The sequence below is a fragment of the Oncorhynchus tshawytscha genome, linkage group LG31 (genome assembly GCF_018296145.1).
Source record: "Oncorhynchus tshawytscha isolate Ot180627B linkage group LG31, Otsh_v2.0, whole genome shotgun sequence".
NCBI classification, from domain to species: Eukaryota; Metazoa; Chordata; class Actinopteri; order Salmoniformes; family Salmonidae; genus Oncorhynchus; species Oncorhynchus tshawytscha.
The window spans coordinates 24400175-24422999 of NC_056459.1; the positions used below are offsets into that span (position 1 = coordinate 24400175).

A 22825-nucleotide genomic window follows, 5' to 3' on the forward strand; every position below is an offset into this window, starting at 1 on the left:
GTAAAGATCCAGCGCACTACTTAATGTGTATATATATACAATACCAGTCAAAAGTTGGACACACCTACCCATTCAAGGGTTTTCTTTATTTTTACTATTTTAAACATTGTAGAATAATAGTAAAGACATTAACACTATGAAATAACACATATGGAATCAGGTAGTAACCAAAAAAGTGTTAAACAAATCAAAATATATGTTATATTTGAGATTCTTCAATGTAGCCACCCTTGATGCCTTGATGACAGCTTTGCACACTCTTGGCATTCTCTCAACCAGCTTCACCTTGAATGCTTTTCCAACAGTCTTGAAGAAGTTCCCACATATGCTGAGCACTTGTTGGCTGCTTTTCCTTCACTCTGCGGTTCAACTCATCTCAAACCATCTCAATTGGGTTGTAAAAAAAAACACACCAGGAAATCAGCTCCAAGTGATTGTAATTTAAGAAGTCTGTTCCCAAGTATTCCCATGCATTGAGAGACACGATGTGATCGTATATAAATGTAAGCAAGGTTTGGAATTGTTTTAGTCGGACATTATATCTGTTTGGGGTTCTTGCGATCAATTTGCAATCTACAAATTATTTGTAATTATGTTCCAGAACCCCGACCATCCGCTCAAGAACAAATCGGCCCGTGGCTGAATATAGTTGATGATCCCTGACCTATGGTATGGTGTACATGATATGCTATGATTGATTGTGTAGCGGAAGTTGTGGCAAAGGACCAGATGGCTAGAAGTCCAGAAAAACTCTGCTTGCGTTCCAAATGGCACCCTATTCCCTTTATAGTGCACTACTTTTCACCAGGGCCCTACGAATCCTATTGTGTTTTGGGTTTTTAGGTGTCTGCAGTGTCATAAGTGTCCTATAGCATTTCAAATGTCCCTCTGACCCTACAAATTAGCCAACCCCTATAAATCTAGACACAAAAGAAAAGTCATGGGTTGTATTGCATTTATCTTGAAATCAGTAGAGAGACGTCACGGGGAACATGACCAGCCCTGGCTACAGCACCAGTGATGGATATCAGTCCACTGACTTTATCTGCTTCGTTCCAGGACCATCGCCATGGAAACGCTAGTGCAGCGGCTGGAGCAGGCCGTGATTCGTGTAGAGCAGGTGTCCGTCAACATGCAGGTGTCCAATGGCATGGCCAACGGGGAATGTAACGGGATCAACGGAGGTGAGTAGTAGAAACATAGTGGTCCAGACTGTGACAGCAGTTTATAGCATTGGGTAGTGAGGTTCTAGGTTCAACTGGGAACACAACTTTATCCAATGAACGTTTATAAACATGTAATATTCTATGTAAAACTCGGAAAAGATACTGTGGTAAAAACGCCTGACCTCTCCTCTGTGGGCATTGTTTTCTCCTTCTTCCCTCCCTTCTTCCACCTGTCTCTCCAGGTCAGTCCCAGTGTATGGAGGCCTTTGACCTGCTGCTGATGGGGCCGTTGTCAGAGTACCTGAAGAATAGCCGTGCCATAGGAGAGGATGTGGAGAAGCATGTGAGTGGAATGAATGTGTGTGTGTGTGATTGCATATGACTGACTATCCTTGTGTGTTTGAGTGGCTTCTTGCCAAGGCTGCAAATGGGAAATGGCTCTGTGCCATTAAGATCACAAAGTCTCCTCCTCAATCCCCAAATCCCTCAAATGTTCTCACTTACACACACACACACCAGCTGTCTTGGTTAACACACTGCCATTATATTTGGTCTTTGTCTTTATCTTAAACTGTTAGTCTACAGTAAATGAAACGAAGCAGGCGTCTTAACTGAGAGAAACTCAAAGTGATGTTTGTACCAGAGCAGCAGATAAGAACACACAAAAAGATAATATGGATGATGAAAATAAGACAGCCTACTCTGTCCTGCTATACTACTCTGTCCTGCTATACTACTCTGTCCTGCTATACTACTCTGTCCTGCTATACTACTCTGTCCTGTTATACTACTCTGTCCTGCTATACTACTCTGTCCTGCTATACTACTCTGTCCTGCTATACTACTCTGTCCTGCTATACTACTCTGTCCTGCTATACTACTCTGTCCTGCTATACTACTCTGTCCTGCTATACTACTCTGTCCTGCTATACTACTCTGTCCTGCTATACTACTCTGCTATACTACTCTGCTATACTACTCTGTCCTGCTGTACTACTCTGCCCTGCTATACTACTCTGTCCTGCTGTACTACTCTGTCCTGCTATACTACTCTGTCCTGCTATACTACTCTGTCCTGCTATACTACTCTGTCCTGCTATAGTGCTCTGTCCTGCTATACTACTCTGTCCTGCTATACTACTCTGTCCTGCTGGACTACTCTGTCCTGCTAGACTACTCTGTCCTGCTATATTACTCTGTCCTGTTATACTACTCTGTCCTGCTATACTACTCTGTCCTGCTGGACTACTCTGTCCTGCTAGACTACTCTGTCCTGCTATACTACTCTGTCCTGTTATACTACTCTGTCCTGCTGTACTACTCTGTCCTGCTATACTACTCTGTCCTGCTGTACTACTCTGTCCTGCTATACTACTCTGTCCTGCTATACTACTCTGTACTGCTATACTAATCTGTCCTGCTATACTAATCTGTCCTGCTATACTACTCTGTCCTGCTATACTACTCTGTCCTGCTATACTACTCTGTCCTGCTATACTACTCTGTCCTGTTATACTACTCTGTCCTGCTATACTACTCTGTCCTGCTATACTACTCTGTCCTGCTGTACTACTCTGTCCTGCTATACTACTCTGTCCTGCTATACTACTCTGTCCTGCTATACTACTCTGTCCTGCTATACTACTCTGTCCTGCTGTACTACTCTGTCCTGCTATACTACTCTGTCCTGCTATACTACTCTGTCCTGCTATACTACTCTGCTATACTACTCTGTCCTGCTATACTACTCTGTCCTGCTATACTACTCTGTCCTGCTATACTACTCTGTCCTGCTATACTACTCTGTCCTGCTATACTACTCTGTCCTGCTATACTACTCTGTCCTGCTATAGTGCTCTGTCCTGCTATACTCCTCTGTCCTGCTATACTACTCTGTCCTGCTGGACTACTCTGTCCTGCTAGACTACTCTGTCCTGCTATACTACTCTGTCCTGCTGTACTACTCTCTACTGCTATACTACTCTGTCCTGTTATACTACTCTGTCCTGCTGGACTACTCTGTCCTGCTATACTACTCTGTCCTGCTATACTACTCTGTCCTGCTATACTACTCTGTCCTGCTATACTACTCTGTCCTGCTATACTACTATATCCTGCTATACTACTCTGTCCTGCTAGACTACTCTGTCCTGCTATACTACTCTGTCCTGCTGTACTACTCTGTACTGCTATACTCCTGTCCTGTTATACTACTCTGTCCTGCTGGACTACTCTGTCCTGCTATACTACTCTGTCCTGCTATACTACTCTGTCCTGCTATACTACTCTGTCCTGCTATACTACTCTGTCCTGCTATACTACTATATCCTGCTATACTACTCTGTCCTGCTATACTACTCTGTCCTGCTATACTACTCTATCCTGCTATACTACTCTGTCCTGCTATACTACTCTGTCCTGCTGGACTACTGCTGTACTACTCTGTCCTGCTGTACTACTCTGTCCTGCTATACTATTCTGTCCTCCTATACTACTCTGTCCTGCTGTACTACTCTGTCCTGCTGTACTGCTCTGTCCTGCTATACTACTCTGTCCTGCTATACTACTCTGTCCTGCTGTACTACTCTGTCCTGCTATACTACTCGATCCTGCTATACTACTCTGTCCTGCTATACTACTCTGTCCTGCTGTCCTGCTGTTTTCCCAGGCTGCTCTACTACTTCCATTGAGATAAACTTGGTGTGTAACTTGATTTTATGATACTGTATATGCAACTGTTGTCACCAAGCCAAATCGCAACCACATTTAAGATGAATCTTTAACACAGTGAGATTTTCTCTACCAGTGACAGTAGGGCTGGAGGGATGTTGAGAGGAGCACTTAGTGACCACTTCACTCCCCTGCCTGCTTTCTGTCAATGGGACTAGTATTATATGGAGATATGCATCTAATACGGCAGCCTGTAAGGAATTGGGTTCCATTTGGGACAGACACATGGTAGATTCTCCTTGTTTTTATCTCTCAAAGAAGTTGGCTCTGGGAACCTCTGACTGTGTGGGGTCCAGGGCTTGGCCAGGGAAAACCACTCCGGCTCTCTACAGAAAACCACTCTAGATAGATGGGAGGAGTAGGAGTGCTTTAAATTACAGTTTGTTTCCTGTCCCCTACAAAGCCAATGGCGGGAGTGTGTTTGAACTTTAACCTTACATTCCAATATTTAAAACGCGACACAAGGACCTTTTCCACAAAGATGTCAGGCCGTTTTCCAAAGGGAGATGAGGTGTAGTTTGTGGCTAGTAATCATGTTGGCAACCACTTTGATGATTTCTCTTCAGACTCCCAAAATAAAGCCAACATTTTAACCTTGATTCATACCAGGCACTGGCAGCAAGTCCAATTGCAGAAATCCCTTTCTCAAGGGAGACATGATTTCAAATGGGAATTAAATAAGTGAGGACTTTAATATGTGGAAAAGCAGAACGACAGTGAAATAGCCTTAATATGTGGTGAAATGGGACGGGGGATGGGGGGAGGATATTCCTTCATGGGTCTTTTCTTTCGTAAAACAACATTCACTTAATCTCCTTCTCCCATCACAGTGAAATGAGGAGGAGGGGGTGTGTGGGTTAGAGGTGTTTTTTTAAGTTAGGAAAGCTCCTTTTATGGCAAAACCGGAGTTCCTCTGGAGGTTTTCCCAAACATGGGACATGCCTTGTGGGACCTGACTAATGCATTGTTACCAGCATGATGCAGTGCAGAGTGTGGCTTATAATAATCTCAGATTTGACATTTTAACCTCTGTGATTGACAGGCGGAGATGGTGAACAATGCTCTGCAGCTTCAGAGAAGCTTCCTCAAAATGGCCACCACACACCAGGAGCCTGCTCCGGTAAGGATGATATGTGTAATGGCTTGGAGAACTGTCCTGAATGCAGATACCCAAAGCAAGTAAACAAATGTGTATGGATCAGGACTGTTGGCCAACTGCACTGCACTTCAACACAGTTATCCAATGTGCACTTATCTAGTGTTATCTACTGTAATGTAGCCAGTGTCGCCCATTACAGTGTCCCAGTATCGCTCATTTCAGTGTCGGCCAGATCAGTATTGCTCATTTCAGTGTCGGCCAGTTCAGTATTGCTCATTTCAGTGTCGGCCAGTTCAGTATTGCTCATTTCAGTGTCGGCCAGTTCAGTATTGCTCATTTCAGTGTTGGCCTGTTCAGTATTGCTCATTTCAGTGTCGGCCAGTTCAGTATTTCTCATTTCAGTACCACCCAGTTCAGTATGGCTCATTTCAGTACCACCCAGTTCAGTATGGCTCATTTCAGTGTCGGCCAGTTCAGTATTGCTCATTTCAGTACCACCCAGTTCAGTATTGCTCATTTCAGTACCACCCAGTTCAGTATCGCTCATTTCAGTATCACCCATTCCAGTGTTCCAGCAGCAGCCTTTTCCAGGCCTCTCTGTGTTTCCCAGTGCTGCTGGGCCAGTGGGTAGCCATGCGGTGCCCCGGGGCTCTGTTCACATAGGGATTAACCCCCTTTAAAAAAGAACACTAATACAACACATTCACATATGGGGAATTGAGGGGAGAAAGGGAGGGAGTACGGAGAGGAAGGGGAGGTTAACGTGATATCATCACATTGGCTGTTTGTTTGTATTGAACCAGGAGGAGGGGGGTGGGAGGCAGAGCCCCAAGCTGAACAGGAAGTGATTAACTCATATCTCGCAGGTCATTGGTCAAGAGGCAGTGAGAAAGAATTCACCAATTGTCTGATACACAAACAAGGAGGAAGGGTTTAAGCGGAGGGAGGGGACAGAGAGGAAGGGAATAAGAGAGGAGAGGGGAGGAGATGGAGAGGCGAGGACGGTGGTGGGTGGTGGCTGCATTGACTGTTTGCTTAAAGACCCCATGCAGTCTTCTAAATGTTTCAATCATCACTGTATGTCTAATAAATCACTGTGTTTATTTCATTTAAAAAAGCTAAATATTTTTTAAATAATTTATTTCCCTTAGCTGCCTTTGCCATTGAAATGCTCAGTCTGATCGTATGGGCGTGTTGATACAATTTTTTATATATATACATACACAGCCCTGATTGGCGGATAGGCTTGTCTATACTGACTAGAGCCTACCTCGCTTACCACTTCATAGTAGGAGGATACATATGCAAATAAAAGAGGATTGGTCAGAATAATCAGATCGTGATGTCATGCTGTGGGCTAAAAACTCCATCCCACCACCTCTTACACTAAAAGTGCATTAGCATCATTTTTACAATTTCAGAGTGTTATTTCGACCTCGTAGTGTGTAAATATCTTTACAAAAAAACAGGAAATCAATGTGGACGTGAACTAGTGAGGAGAACTTCCTGTATCTTTACTTCAGACAGTTAAGAGCCAGCAGAGAGCCAGTAGAGCCTGTAGAGTGTGTGGAGCCTGTAGAGAGTGTGGAGCCTGTAGAGAGTGTGGAGCCTGTAGAGAGTGTGGAGCCTGTAGAGAGTGTGGAGCCTGTAGAGAGTGTGGAGCCTGTAGAGAGTGTGGAGCCTGTAGAGAGTGTGGAGCCGGTAGAGAGTCTGTAGCCTGTAGAGAACCTGTAGAGAGCCTGTAGCCTGCTAAGAGAGCCTGTAGCCTGTAGAGAGCATGTTAAGAGAGCCTGTAGCCTGTTAAGAGAGACTGTAGAGAGCCAGTACTGGGCCTGTAGCCTGTATGGAGACTGTAGAGAGCATGTAGCCTGTTAAGCGAGCCTGTAGAGAGCCTGTAGCCTGTAGAGAGACCGTAGAGAGCCTGTAGCCTGTAGAGAGACTGTAGAGACTGTAGCCTATGGAGAGCCTGTAGCCTGTTAAGATAGCCTTTAGAGATTGTAGCCTGTGGAGAGCCTGTAGCCTATGTAGAGAGCCTGTAGAGAGACTAGAGAGACTGTAGAGAGACTGTAGAGAGACTGTAGAGAGATTGTAGAGAGTCTGTAGCCTGTAGAGAGCCTGTAGCCTATTAAGATAGCCTGTAGCCTATAGAGAGTCGGCAGCCTGTAGAGAGCCTGTAGCCTATAGAGAGTCGGCAGCCTGTAGAGAGCCTGTAGCCTATAGAGAGTCGGCAGCCTGTAGAGAGCCTGTAGCCTATAGAGAGCCGGCCAGCCTGTAGCCTGAGAGCCTGTAGCCTAGTCGGCAGCCTGTAGAGAGAGAGTCGGCAGCCTGTAGAGAGCCTAGTAGTCGGCAGCCTGTAGAGCCTGTAGCCTATAGAGAGTCGGCAGCCTGTAGAGAGCCTGTAGAGAGCCTGTAGAGAGCCTGTATGGAGACTGTAAAGAGCCTATAGCCTGTAGAGAGCCTGTAGCCTATAGAGAGTCGGCAGCCTGTAGAGAGCCTGTAGAGAGCCTGTAGAGAGCCTGTATGGAGACTGTAAAGAGCCTATAGCCTGTAGAGAGCCGGTAGAGATCCTGTAGAGAGCCTGTAGAGAGCCTGTAGCCTGTAGAGCCTGTAGAGAACCCGTAGAGAGTCTGTAGTCTGTAGAGAGCCTGTAGCCTGTAGAGAGCCTGTAGTCTGTTAAGAGAGCCTGTAGCCTGAGAGCCTGTAGAGATCCTGTAGAGAGCCTGTAGCCTGAGAGCCTGTAGAGAACCCGTAGAGAGCCTGTAGCCTGTAGAGAGCCTGTAGAGAGCCTGTAGTCTGTTAAGAGAGCCTGTAGAGAGCCTGTATCCTGTAGAGAGCCTGTAGCCCGTAGAGAGCCTGTAGTCTGTTAAGAGAGCCTGTAGTCTGTTAAGAGAGCCTGTAGTCTGTTAAGAGAGCCTGTAGTCTGTTAAGAGAGCCTGTAGTCTGTTAAGAGAGCCTGTAGCCTGTAGAGAGCCTGTAGCCTGTATGGAGACTGTGAAGAGCCTGTAGCCTGTATGGAGACTGTGAAGAGCCTGTAGCCTGTATGTAGACTGTAGAGAGCCTGTAGCCTGTATGGAGACTATAGAGAGCCTGTAGCCTATAGAGAGCCTGTAGCCTGTTAAGAGAGACTGTAGAGGGCCTGTAGCCTGTATGGAGACTGTAGCGAGCCTGTAGAGAGCCTGTAGCCTGTAGAGAGACTGTAGGGAGCCTGTAGCCTGTAGCGAGCCTGTAGAGATCATGTAGCCTGTAGAGAGCCCGTTAAGGGAGCCTGTAGCCCATTAAAGGAGCCTGTAGCCTGTAGAGAGCCTGTAGCCTGTTAAGGGAGCCTGTAGCCTGTAGAGAGCCTGTAGTGCAGTGTTTCTCAAACTTGGTCCTGGGGGACCCCAAGGGGTGCACGTTTATTTTTTTTGCCCTAGAACTACAAAGCTTGATGATTATTTGAATCAGCTGTCCCCAGGACCGAGATTGGGAATCCCTGCTGTAGAGAGACTCTTGTCGCTGTTTTCTGAGAATTTGGGTGACGATCCACAATGGCATTGGCAGAACTGACAATCCTCAAATTGGAGAAGCATTGATTTAGCCCCCCCAAAAATATATTGTTGTCAATCAATATACCCCCAGAAAAATCTACTACAAAACCACACAGATACTGTATGGACACATTTTCACATGTACATAGTTTTATATAAACCTCAATCATTGCCTCTGGTGGAAAAGAGATTGTGACCCTGTACAGCTCTCCCATAGGGACCCCAGAGCTGCTGGTAAAACCTCTGGTTTTTCTCTCCACGGCACTGGCCCGGGGTTGTGCTCCATGGCTTTTTATGGGCATGTTCTATATTTGAGCCGCTCCATGTATGGGTGGGTGTGTGTGTGTGTGTTTGTGTGTGTGTGTGTTTGAAGCTGGGTTCACCTGACCCCGTCACGGCCCATCACTCTGTCTGTGTGTGTGTGTGTGTGTGTGTGTGTGTGTGTGTGTGTGTGTGTGTGTGTGTGTGTGTGTGTGTGTGTGTGTGTGTGCGTGTGCGTGTGCGTGTGTGTGTGTGTGTGTGCATGTGCATGTGTGTGTGTGTGTGTGCCCACATAAAAAAAACTACAGTTTACGATAGAATAGTATAGGACTTACGATAGTATTCTGTAGTAAACAGCAGGATACTATAGAAAACTATACTACACTCTAGTATCCCTCGATCATGTGTAGTACTTACTACAGAATTTTGTAGCATACTGTAGAATTCTATACTGCACACTGTACTATCCCTTGATCATGTGTTGTCCTTACTATAACATTTTGTAGTATACTGTAGAATACTATACTGCACACTGTACTATCCCTTGATCATGTGTTGTCCTTACTATAACATTTTGTAGTATACTGTAGAATACTACATATATTAAATAGTACAGTATTATCTGCAAAAAATACTAGTAAATACTACAATAATGTCTGCAAAAACACTACAGTAATTAGTATAGTATATACTACAGTTTTTACTATAGTAATACTACAGTATTTAATTTGCATATACTCCACCCATTGCTCCTGAATGGTGCAGGGGTCTTAGGCACTGCATCTCAGTGCAAGAGGCGTCACTACAGTCCCTGGTTCGATTCCAGGCTGTATCACATTCGGCCATGATTGAGAGTCCCATAGGGCAGCGCACAATTGGCCCAGCGTCATCCGGGTTTGGCCCGGGGTAGGCCGTCATTGTAAATAAGAGTTTGTTCTTAACTGACTTGCCTAGTTAAATAAAGGTTACACATTCCCCTCTCTATTTGTGCCACCCATGAGTGAGAAACCAACATGCCAAGTATAGACCATATATTGTGTTCAGACTCCAGTCCTACCTACCTACAGGTTATGGACAATTTGGTCTTAGCATTTGCCCAGTAGGTTTCCTCAAGGAGGAAGCCCCACTTCTATGTCAAAGAGAATAAAACAAAAAAATACCACAGTAACTACTATAGTATATAAAACAGTAATATTACAGTATTTATACTATAGTCAACTTTACTACAGTATACTACAATCATGTCCACAAAAACACTAGAGTGAATACTATAGTATGTAAATATTGTAATAGTACAGTATTTACATCATAGTATGCTATAATATTTTTTCATATGGGTGTTTATCCCACAGTACAGCTGTCTTGCCTCGCCAGCCCTCTGCTCTGCTGCGAGGCTTTACCCTGTAAAATCCCAACATAGTTTTTTTCTTTGTTACTTTCACTGGGAACGTTGATATCATGTTTGCATTATAGCTCAGAGCCTGGCATGTCTGTGAATGTCAGCATATGGGATGCCAAGCCATGATATCAGATATTGTACGCTGATATGATACAGATCAAATAGCTTGATTGTACACTTTAGGTAGCCTGGCAGGGAGAAGCGTTGGGCCAGACAAGGGAGAGAGATCTCTAGCCTCAGAGATATGTAGAACTGACAGATGAATCATCACGAAGGCCGGGAGGTTTTCCTGACCACATGATTTGACCCGGCTCTGTTTACCGCCTGGGCTTTATCATCATCACAGATGTATTGGAAAACTTCCTGAGCCTTATCATCACATTTCATGTAGAAGTGGTTTTCTTTTTAGAATCCTTTAGCAAGTTCTTTTCCATGGGATCTGAAGATAGTGAAACTAAAAAGTGAGTCGACGTTGGTCCTACCTATGAAAGGACTGTCTATTTCGGGTTATGAAAATCATGTGCGTCTGATTTGGGCAAGAATTTGTTCAAAAAAGGGTTCTCTCTCTTTGCCTCTCCCTCTGACACACGAGATAGACAGTCCTTTCATACGAAAGTCGACTGACTTTTTACTCTCACTCTCTCCAGATCCCATTGAACAGTCTTATTAAAGGATGCGGTGGAAAGGAGGATTATTTCATCCTCTCCATGTCTGTAAACGTTCCTTAGGAGGGCCTGTCTTTTAGTAGTTATCCCACTGATTGGATGACCTCATACACACTGGATTATGTACTTTATTATGTGTTTATTGTGACAACATATCAAAACCTTAAAGCATGTTCAATCAAAATACATTTTTTGTAAGAGCAAATGTAACTAACCCATAATGCAATTGGTTGCCTTAGCAACACAATAATAATCACATCATTTCTCAAAAATAAAGCTAAATAAAGAAACAGAAATGATTATACTTGTTTATCTTTCCCACAGCATATCGACAAGGCAGGGAATATTTAGTTAAATTGTCATAGCAACATCAGTTTAGATACAGGTCAAAATAAGAGAACTGTACAGCAGTATTACTAGGGAAACAATGCATTCCTTTCCCCAGTGCCTTACAAGGCCAGAGGGATCTCCTAATGAACAGAGGAATGCTGGGAGGGGAGGGAGGAAAGCGGGAAAGAAGGATGGAAGCAAGAAGGGATCTGGAAGTTCCTATTGAAAATAGGGTCCTTCTAATAAAGTCCCAGTAGCCCAGTTCTAAACTGTCATTTACATCCAGCTGGCTTGCATAGCAGGTTGCTTGTGGGCAAGGCAATCCGTTATAACCAAGGTAGCAGAACTGGGGTAACTGGACCATTGAGAGTGGTGCTCTCAGACTATTGAATATGTGAGCTGCCAAGAGCACTATTTCAGAGGCATTTATGGGTGTTGAGTTTTAACAGTCATTGATAAATGCTATTTTTATATTGTCAGTTACGTATATATAAAAGACACCACCTGTGATGTTTTTGTTGACAAGCATTTCTTTCCTCCATCTCCCCCCCTGTATCTCTCTCCCAGATGGAGCTGGCTGACCTGCTAAAGCCTATCTCAGAGAAGATCCAGGAGATTCAGAACTTCCGGGAGCGTAACCGTGGCAGTAGCCAATTCAACCACCTATCAGCTGTCAGCGAGAGCATCCCAGCGCTGGGCTGGGTTGCTGTGGTGAGGAGAAAACGAACTGTTCACTTATCTAACCTCCTCATCACCCATTCACTCACTCACTTTGGTGGCACATAGGGCAGCGACACAGGTCTCTATTTCTGACCGTCTTGGACCATGCATCTTCTTCACTGTGTGTCTCCTTTTCCCTCTCATTTGTGTTTCTAAAGTACCAGTAAAAAAACTGGTTCTGTTGAATGTTGGTATAATATCCATACCATTTCATTCATCAAATCCCTTCCACTCAAGCTGCTTTGAGACTGAAATGATGGTCTGGACTCTGTCAGAACAAGTCTACGGTTTGCCAGGGAGCCACTGTTTCACACGATTTGTGTCAAACCTGTTTGAACGCTCACGTCACCACATTCTCTTGAGTCTTTGCTCGACACTAGCCAAAGATGCATGTGGCCTATCCTTTGTGTGTGTGTATATATGGCTTGTCTACTGTACAGTCACTGTGGTTTAATGCATTTCTGTCCAATAGGTGGTGAGTGACATAATAATATTCTCTCCATTTCTCTGTCCATATGTCATTGAATGCAGAGCAGAGCTGTCTGAATTGATATGGGGTCAGCTTTGTTTTACCATTTTTCCCTCTGGTGTCTCATCTCTCTTCCAGAGCCAGAAGCCAGTTCCCTATGTGAAGGAGATGAATGATGCTGCCATTTTCTACACTAACAGAGTTCTGAAAGACTATAAAGACTCGTGAGTATGGCTGCTGGTGGATTACATCAACTGTTGCTGATAAGCAACTTTGCAGATTATTGTTGCTCTATCTATATCTTTCTTCCTGATCTGTCTGTCCGTCTGTTTCTCTCTCTGTCTTCGTCCGTCTCTGTTTACATCTCACTAATTGTCATCCCCCTCTCCTCTTGTCCCTCTCTCTGTAGAGACAAGCGTCATGTGGAGTGGGTGAGGTCCTACCTGTCCATCTGGACTGAGCTCCAGGCCTTCATTAAACAGCATCACACAACAGGCCTGGTCTGGAGCAAGACTGTGAGTAGCTTTCATAACATCGTTACAAAACAGTGAAACAGCAGTGTAATTATATTTTCATAGTATTGAGTTGGGAGTGAGACAATAGAAAAACATCAGTCACGTAAAGACATATCATGAACAGTTACTATGTCTTTTTATTACAGACTGTAATTTACAGTGCTTCAGGACTACAATCCTCTAGCTAATGTCCAGTGGGACATTCCCTCTACATTCCATTATCTATTGTATGTGTTACAGCAGCAAATAGCTCCTGATCCAACCTCCTCAACCCTGCCCTGAGCACTCAGCACTTCGACGTATGTTGGAGGAATAGGAACAAGGCCATGAGTTTTTTCCCAACTGTGTAACCTGAGCAGGAAAAACTCCGGTCCCACTGCCTAACCTCTCAGAACTTTTATCTGACATTGGATAAATATCAGGATTTTTCGTGATCAGGTCACATGGTCAGAAAATGCTCCTGGCCCTATGGATGAACTATAACCCTTCTTGCCATACAGGTTTAAACAGACAGGAACAAGACTCAATGAATTGCAGTTTGCCTCGAGACATAATAGTCTGATTATTATGGCATGTCCAATTGTTTTCAAGTGCAGCAGAGCCTGACTGTGGTTTTCCGTTGCCATATTGCTGAAGCGGTTCAGGGCTTGCATCCCAAATGGCACCCTATTTCCTACATGGAGCCCATAGGGCTCTTTTAAAAAAAAAATATTTTACCTTTATTTTACTAGGCAAGTCAGTTAAGAACAAATTCTTATTTTCAATGACGGCCTAGGAGCAGTGGGTTAACTGCCTGTTCAGGGGCAGAACGACAGATTTGTAACTTGTCAGCTCAGGGATTCAAACTTGCAACCTTTCGGTTACTAGTCCAACGCTCTAACCACTAGGCTACCCTGCCACCCCACTGATAGTAGTGCACTATATAATATGGTGCCATTTAGGATTTTTCAGTAGTTCTCATGTTAATTACCACGCAGTGTATATTTCTATGTGTAGTAATGCAGGCAGGCAGTTGGTGGCGTAAGGACCAGCCTGTATGAACGACTTGGTCCCTGGTATTCTGGTGGCTGCTTTATGGTTCTCAATTGAGCAATTGTAGAGTCAAACCCCCCGCCCTGTCCCATCACACACACTTCTGTTCATAAAAGTTTGCTGGGAAGTCATGCTCTTCTTCTACAGATGTAGGATCTTAATTTGACCAGTTTCTCACAGCAGGAAAATAATCCTGCAGCAACTGGAAATTATTGTGTGGATTATAATTCATTAGTTGATCATTAATTAATGGACATTTTTGTAGATGTTGATACTAGTGAAGGTTGGTGGGAGGAGCTATAGGAGGACGGCTCATTGTAATGGTTGGAATGGAATTAATTTAACGATATCAAATCATATGGAAACCACATGTTTGACTCCATTCCTTTTATTCCATTCCAGCCATTACAATGAGCCCGTCCTCCTATAGCTCCTCTCACCAGGCTCCACTAGTTGATACATTTTTTGTTAGGGCAAATCAAGTCTGACATTTCCTGCAACAACAGGGTGATCAAATTAAGATCCTACATCATTTCTCTTCCCCTCCTCTCTGAAAAGAAAGTCCAACTGTAGGGCAGGTTTCCAGTCAGAAATCATATCCCTGCTTCCAGTGGAAGTGAAGCGTTTATTTGTTTGGCTTTTTACGTGATAATAAAACTAAAAGTAAAACTCCTTAAACTTCACATTTAGTCTCTAAAATGTAAAGAGTTTTGAACTCAGGTCAAGGCCACTGTCTTTTTTCAGTGATATGCCAGAATCCTCTGTGTGGTCCTTTGAGGGACACAGGCTGCCACACAATTTGATGGACTGTGTGTGTGCCTGTGCACGTGTGTGTGTGTGTATGGAGTGAAACCCGAGAGCATGCAGTGGCTGTATGTCAGCTGTTCCTCCTGCCATTAGGTGTCAGGGTTTTGTGTGTGTGTGTGTGGGGAGAGGACAGGTGGTCCTCAGGGTGGACTTTAATGGAGGTTTTCTTCAAAAAAGAAAGACCCAACAAAAGCCCTGTGTCTCAGGCCCTACACACCTGCTTCAACACACCCCACGGCGTAACTTAAACTACTGGGCTTTTCTCCTAACTCTAATCTGGCGGCTGCTGTTCAGAAGGGCAGGCACACATGCACACACTCTCACACACATATACACACACACAGCTCTGACTTAATTTCATTGCACTCAGCTCTAATTCTTGGACATATGTACAGCTGTTGTGGCTTGTTTGAGCATTGAAGGTGGACCATGTGTAACTATCCGCGGCAGCTGTGCAGTCTGCAGTCAGACCCCGACAGACCGACACAGAAAGAGACAGAGAGACTGTCTGCTTGTCTTTACTGGAGTTGGCAGGCAGGTGGCTTTAAATGATTCTGTTCATTAGTTTGGTAAGTAAGGCTTTCAGTGAGAAAAAAGGCATCTATAGTAGAGCAGCAGGACTTAGGCCGGGATTCAATCAACCCGCCTTAGAACCGTGTTATAGCACACCTGACATTTAAAGTAAATCTCTGATTGACCCAGCATATGCAGCGTTTACCGTGAATGCAATATCTGCGAACATTGTATTTAAAATCTGCATTGTCGGATTGAATCCCAGCCTCAGTCAGAGAATTTAGATCTGCACTTGATCATCATATGCATATTAAAAACAGCCCCCTGACACAGCTCCACTTTAGATACGATTCCTATTGGCCAGGGTTGGACAACTATGGTCCTGGAGAGCCACAGGGACAAGGTGTGAAGGCTTTTGTTTTAACCCAGCTCTTGGCTTTGGCACCTCTGCTATAAGAAACCAGTTGAATATAAATATTTGTCCTATACTCCACCTGCTGGCCAGGGGAAGAAGTACAACTGTATTTCCAGAACCCTTCTCACCATCATCTTGTCTTGATTCACAGTAACATGCCTCTCTCTCTCTCTCCCACAGGGTCCCATTGCACCTCCCTCTCTGTTCACCCCTGCCCCTGGTTGTCCCTGCCCCCCTCCACCACCTCCACCTCCTGGACCCCCACCAGTCTTCACAGGCGAACCGCCCCAGGCCGACAGCACCACGGCCCAGCATTCAGCTCTCTTCGCCCAGCTGAATCAAGGAGAAGCCATCACTAAAGGTAGCCAAGCCACCGTCACCCAGGGGTTGAAGAGCTCTGATCCAACTGCAGAAGGGGGAGAGAGGGAGGGAGGGAAAAGAAGGAGGAGGAGAAACAGAAGAAGAAAGGGAGGGAGAGTTGAAGAGGGAGGATGTGGGTTGAATCAACAGTTACAGAGTCCTGAGAGCACCACTGCCCAGCACTCAGCACTGTTCGCCCAGCTGAACCAGGGAGCTGACATCACTAAAGGTAGCCAAGACAGGAGAGAAGACGAGGAAGAGGAGGAGAAACAGAAGGATAAAGAGAGGGAGAATTGAAGAGAGTTGCTGTGTTTTGAGGACATAGAAATAGTCATTATATTTCTATGGTGTTTATTAATCAACAGTTAGGGTAAAATTTGTTTGATTTTGAGATCATACATTTTATTATAGATTTTTGTACTAAAACAATAACTTCTAAACAAGTGAATACAAGTAAGTACCCTCTCTCTGTCCACTAGCATTAAAGCACATCTCAAAGGACCAGATGACCCATAAGAACCCCTCCCTTCGCACCCAGGGAGGAGAGCATCATGTCTCCCCACCAAAGAGCCGAAACCCCGGAGGCTCCTCCAACAGAGCGCCTCCCCAGAAACGACCCCCCCTGCTGGAGCTGGAGGGGAAGAAATGGAGGGTGGTACGTTACCTATTATTTTGTTTTGCATGCCAGGCTTCTAATTTGTCCTATTATCTTCACTCAGGGTTGGGTAGGTTACTTTGTAAATGTAATCCGTTAGTTACCTGTCCAAAATTGTAATCCGTAATGTAACTTTTGTATTACCAAAACTCTGTAACGTAATCGGATTACATTCAGTTACGTTTAGATGACTTTCCCCTTAAGAGACGTTAGAAGAAGACAAAAAGGTATGTTACCAACAGAATGACATCTATTATAGGATAAATCAGTGTTAAAGTTTACATAGCTGGCCATAAATGAATGTTACATTTTGCTTTATGGGTTGGTTATGTAGGCTTCTTCTAACCCATATACTTTCTGCTACATATAATAATATGGTTAAATTATATCTTTACATTAAAATCCGAAGTCTATTAGAATTCCAGTCATTCCAATAAATGTTATCCCCCTTAATCTTCAAGAACAGGATTTGGAATTATGGAAGTATAGATTATCCAAATTGTTTTACTTGAGCATGACCCCAAAAACAAAGGACTTATTAGCCAGCCCTACTCTGTTGTTTATGATTTTGTTGTCATGAAAGACAGATTGGGCTCATTTGATTCGAGTTGAAAAAGAAATGCTGCGCTCATGTAATGGCCTGCTTTGAGAACTACTGAAAAGTGCTATTTACATGTGAAAAATGAATGCCATATGCTGCATTTGCGATAGGCCTATTGTTTACCTTTTTGTTGGTAACACGTTGATATCTTGATAATATGCAGCTGTTTAAAGGGCAAATCCACAGATTAAACAATAACAAAATGGCAACCTGCCTCTGTTTTGGTAAAAAGATGAGGGATGGGCCTGGAGAAATGTAACCACTCTCAGATGAATAGACAGAGCTATTGATGCAAAGACTGACCATCCATGATATATACATGATTGTTTTAACCATGTTATGAGGCTATACAGGTTGTTACATTTACAATGTTTATAAACATTGGAGAAAAACAAGGTAATATTTTGGGTTCTCATGGAGTGTGACAGTTGAATTAAACTCATGAGGCATTTATAAGTTATATTCTTCAAGACTCAATGGATATATAAGTCCAAAATTAGATGTGGCAACTACTGATTGCCACTTTTAAGTCTATCAAAAGTGTGCAAGTTTGAGCATGTGTCCATTAGGCCTATGAATGATGTATTTTTTATCAGCATGAATTACATTGAGCAATAAAAGCCCAACTTTTATTCCATAGGCTGGGATCTGCACTATGCAGCTGTTGCAAGAGCACATTTTTCACTGGCTGTCCACTGGTTCAAAAACAATGATTGATCGGCAGCTTAAACTTCTTGAATTCAACCATTATTGGGTTCAAATACACAGATTTGTGAACAGCCATCCACAACAACCACAAATAGATAAATAAGAGAGCAGCAGTGTTGTTCACATCAATACGCTATGTAGATATCAATAATAAGTGATATCAGTATCGCCCGTAGGTTATGTACCACTGCTGTCATCCTTATCTCCGAGCATTTATTCAAGTTGGATAATCTTTGGTTGCCGACAGCAGTCACACAATTGGAAGACCATAGCTTGGACTGTAGCCTACAAATGCCTATTCCTGCTCTTTTCCCACAATCCATCAAACACATTTGGTGTGTCATCATAGTGGTCTCTGACTTGTGGTCAGACTTGCTCAGGTGGAACAAAGTTAAACTTGCGCCTTTTTTCAATGCTGATTTGAAGTGTCAAAGATTTTTTTTCCGCAAACATCCTTTCTGAATTTAAAAGTAATCCCAGAAGAAATCATCTAGTTTTTCAAAAGTATCTGTAATCTGATTACAATATTTTTTGCTGGTAATGTAACGGATCACAGTTACCGTTTTTTTTGTAATCCCTTACATGTAATGGATTATATTACTCCCCAACCCTGTCTACACTGAACAAAAATTTAAACATGCAACAATTTCAAAGATTTGACTGAGTTACAGTTCATATAAGGAAATCCGTCAATTGAAATAAATTCATTAGTCCCTAATCTATGGATTTCACATGACTGGGAATACAGATATGCATCTGTTGGTCACATATACCTTTAAAAAAAGGTAGGGATGCGACTCCTTCGCATAGAGTTGATCAGGCTGTTGTTTGTGGTCTGTGGAACATTGTCCCACTCCTTCAATGGCTGTGTGAAGTTGCTGGATTTTGGCGGGAACTGGAACAGACTGTCGTACAGGTCGATCCTGAGCATCCCAAATATGCTCAGTGGGTGACATGTCTGGTGAGTATGCAGGCATGATGAATGGCAAGACAATGGGCCTCAGGATCTCGTTACGATATCTCTATGCATTCAAATTGCCATCGATAAAATGCAATTGTGTTCGTTGTCTGTAGCTTATGCCTGCCCGCATCATAACACCACCGCCACCATGGGGCACTCTGTTCACAACGTTGACATCAGCAAACCGCTCAACACCATACACGCTGTCTGCCATCTGCCCGGTACAGTTGAAACTGGGATTCATCCTTGAAGAGCACACTTTCCAGCGTGCCAGTGGCCATCAAAGGTGAGCATTTGCCCACTGAAGTCGGTTATGATGCCGAACTGCAGTCAGGCCAAAATCCTGGAGAGGACGATGAGCACTCAAATGAGCTTCCCTAAGTCGGTTTCTGACTGTTTGTGCAGAAATTCTTTGGTTGTGCAAACCCACTATTTCCTTAGCTGTCTGGGTGGCTGGTCTCACATGATCCCGTAGGTGAAAAAGCCGGATGTGGAGGTCCTGAGCTGGCGTGGTTACACGTGGTCTGCGGTTGTGAGGGCGGCTGGACGTACTGCCTAATTCTCTAAAATTACATTGGAAGCGACTTATAGTAGAGAAAATAACATTAAATTATCAGGCAACAGCTCTGGTGGACATTCCTGCAGTCAGCATGCCAAATGCACACCCCCTCAAAACTTGACCTCTGTGGCATTGTGTTGTGTGCCAAATTTGCACATTTTAGAGTGGCCTTTTATTGTCCCCAGCACAAATTGCAACTGTGTAATGATCATGCTGTTTAATCAGCTTCTTGATATGCCACACCTCTCAGGTGGATGGATTATCTTGGCAAAGTAGAAATGCTCACTAACAAGGATGTAAACAAATTTGTGCCCATAATTCTTGAGAAATAAGCTTTATGTGCACATGTAACATTTCTGGGAACTTTTATTTCAGCTCATGAAACATGGGACCAACTCTTTACATGTTTTGTTTATATTTTTGTTCAGTATAAATGGAGGACATGAAGGCCCTTAATATTTTTTTTTCCTAGTGATTCAGGAAAGTTTAGGTGCCTCACAGATTCAAAGACCAAGACTGCTGTTTGTGTGACTGTATTCTTTCAGAGGCGATTGTGATGTCTGGTGCTAAACCCAATGAGGTCATCCAAAAGTGAAGGGTCAAACATGAGATGGGTCAGATGGTCACAGGTCTTGTTTGTTGTTTCACCCCACAGGAGTACTTTGACCAGGCTCATGACCTGGTTATCGAGGAGCCAGAGCTGAGACAGGTGGCCTATGTCTTCGGCTGCAGCAACTCTACTCTACAGATAAAGGGAAAGATCAACTCCATCATTGTGGGTGAGTTCAACCATCCATTGTTTTATTTGTTAAAGTTCTGCTATTAAGATTTGATTATGTATACGGCAACATCATTTGCAAAGGCATGGCCATATACTGTACAGTGGATCTCTCTCTCTCTCTCTCTAAACCCTCACCGATTTCATGTTTTTCTGTGATGTTCACCTCTGACAGATAACTGTAAGAAGCTTGGTCTGGTGTTTGACAACGTTGTTGGCATTGTGGAAGTCATCAACTCTAAAGACATTAAGTTGCAGGTCAGCTCAAATTTCATACATGTTCTAGAAAAGAACATATGGCATCTCTTTCCTCTCTGTGTCTGAAGGTCAACTCCAATGTGTCCGCTGTGAAGCTATAGTAGATGTAAGGTACTGACACTTATTTTTATACGTTATGTTGGGCCATCATTTCTTCTGGTGAGGTTACGTGGTCAGGATAAATTCCAGTCTCGAGACTAGTTATAAAATAGATGAATCTGTGTTGATGCTCTGCCCTACTTTTGTCCAGGTGATGGGTAGAGTTCCCACCATGTCTATCAACAAGACAGAGGGCTGCCAAGTCTACCTGAGTAAGGATGCTCTGGACTGTGAGATTATCAGCGCCAAGAGCTCTGAGATGAACATCCTAGTACCGCAGGACGATGACTATGTGAGTGTGTATGAAAGTGTGTTGAGTGTTTGCATTTCAGACTGTGTGTGTGTGTGTGTGTGTGTGTGAGAGAGAGATGAGTATAAGTATGAGACTGAGTGAGAGTGTGGCTAAGTGTGGTTTTGTTTTAAACATTGTGTGTTTAACAGAGGGAGTTCCCAGTTCCTGAGCAGTTCAAGACGGTTTGGGACGGATCCAAACTGGTGACAGAACCCACAGAGATCGCTGGCTGATCGCTGATACTTCTTCGTCCTCATCTCTCTCACACCCCCACTTATTCCTCTTCCTCTCCTCCCTTTTCCCTCTACGTCAGAGATTTCACAAACCCATATAGGCTGGCTATTACAAGTAATAAAAGGACAAAACAGACACTGTAACTGACTAGCTAGTAGTACTGTAGGTTGATTGTAAGCCTGGTTGTATCCATTAAGATGACTTGTTATTGTTTCTTTCTCTGCACTTTGAAATGGTAGATTGTTATGGAACTGTTTGTTCGGCTTATTGGTTGCACAGCACTCTCCTCCACAAAACGACTGTACTATCCACAGAATTATGGTAGGTCTACTATTTAAACACGCAGGCAGTATTTGTCAGGTTTCATCATGTGTAGAACTAGTTAAACTTGCAAACCAGTTAAAAAGTTGCATTCAAATTTGGAATAAAGAGGAAGTGTAGCCATTATGTTTATCTGTTAAATCTGCTGGTGCAAAATAAGGTATTTCTTAAACTAAGTATCATACTTACATGTGTGTGCCATAGCAATAAAATGATGAGTACATATGGGTACAATATAATTACATATCTTCAAATTAAAAGCAGAAAATGCAACCCTGATAAGACAAACTGTATTAAGATGCATTTTGGAGGTGCATTTTGATTGGAGAGAACCCTGACATTTCAGTCCTCCTTGGCGTTGTCATGTTGTTTTGTGCACTGTTGTGATTTTATTGGATTGAGGCAGAAAGTATTGAAAAATGAGGTCAAGCGTTGACTTTTGATTTGTATGAGAAGTAGGATGAAGAGAATGTCCCACAGATGGAATTGAACAGCCAGTTGGAGTATGTTCCACAGGATGTCCTAGCATACACTGTTTTGGTTTGCTGTAATACTCTACTATACTCTACTATACTCAACTATTCACATCTAGCTGTTGAGTCAACGGTTGTATCATGTTTATATTGCATGATAGATTTGTAAATTTATTTTTTATACTACACTGAACAAAAACATAAATGCAACATGCAACTATTTCAGTTCATATAAGGAAATCAGTCAATTGAAATAAATTCATTAGGCCCTAACTAAATGACTGGGAATACAGATATGCATCTGTTGGTCACAGATACCTTATTTTTTAAAAGGTAGGGGTGTGGATCAGAAAACCAGTCCGTATCTGGTGTGACCACCTCATGCAGCGCGACACATGTCCTTCGCGTAGAGTTGAACAGGCTGTTGATTATGACTTGTGAAATTGCTGGATATTGGTGGGAACTGGAACACGCTGCCGTAGATGTCGATCCAGAGCATCCCACACATGCTCAATGGGTGTCATGTCTGGTGAGTATGCAGGCAATGGAAGAACTGGGACATTTTCAGCTCCTGGGAATTGTGTACGGATCCTGGTGATATGGGGCCGTGTATTATCATGCGGAAACATAAGGTGATGGCGGCGGAGGAATGGCATGACAATGGGCCTCAGGATCTCGTCACGGTATCTCTGTGCATTCAAATTGCCATCGATAAAATACAATAGTGTTCATTGTCCGTAGCTTATGCCTGTCTGTATCATAACCCCACCGCCACCATGGGGCACTCTGTTCACAACATTGACATCAGCAAATCGCTCGCCCACACGACACCATTCTCGTGGCCTGCGAATGCGGGGCCGGTTGGACGTACTGCCAAA

The 22825-nt window shown here is 43.5% G+C and overlaps 1 protein-coding gene across 3 annotated transcripts in view; it reads left to right on the forward strand.

The window, feature by feature from the left end:
- Positions 1-22825, forward strand: part of cap2 (cyclase associated actin cytoskeleton regulatory protein 2) — a 36379-nt gene that overhangs the window by 12588 nt on the left and 966 nt on the right. For 2 of the 3 annotated variants that reach the window (XM_024395311.2, XM_024395312.2), the window contains exons 2-13: positions 1060-1184; positions 1409-1509; positions 4939-5016; positions 11745-11888; positions 12505-12590; positions 12776-12881; positions 15829-16237; positions 16488-16663; positions 20148-20271; positions 20446-20528; positions 20779-20919; positions 21069-22825. The exon at positions 21069-22825 is cut by the window's right edge and continues 966 nt beyond it. In XM_024395311.2, coding sequence (XP_024251079.1) covers positions 1070-1184; positions 1409-1509; positions 4939-5016; positions 11745-11888; positions 12505-12590; positions 12776-12881; positions 15829-16237; positions 16488-16663; positions 20148-20271; positions 20446-20528; positions 20779-20919; positions 21069-21152 — 1647 coding nt within the window. In that variant the 5' untranslated portion in view covers positions 1060-1069 and the 3' untranslated portion in view covers positions 21153-22825. The remainder of the gene's footprint in view (positions 1-1059; positions 1185-1408; positions 1510-4938; positions 5017-11744; positions 11889-12504; positions 12591-12775; positions 12882-15828; positions 16238-16487; positions 16664-20147; positions 20272-20445; positions 20529-20778; positions 20920-21068) is intronic. The other variant, XM_024395313.2, reaches the window with a different exon arrangement.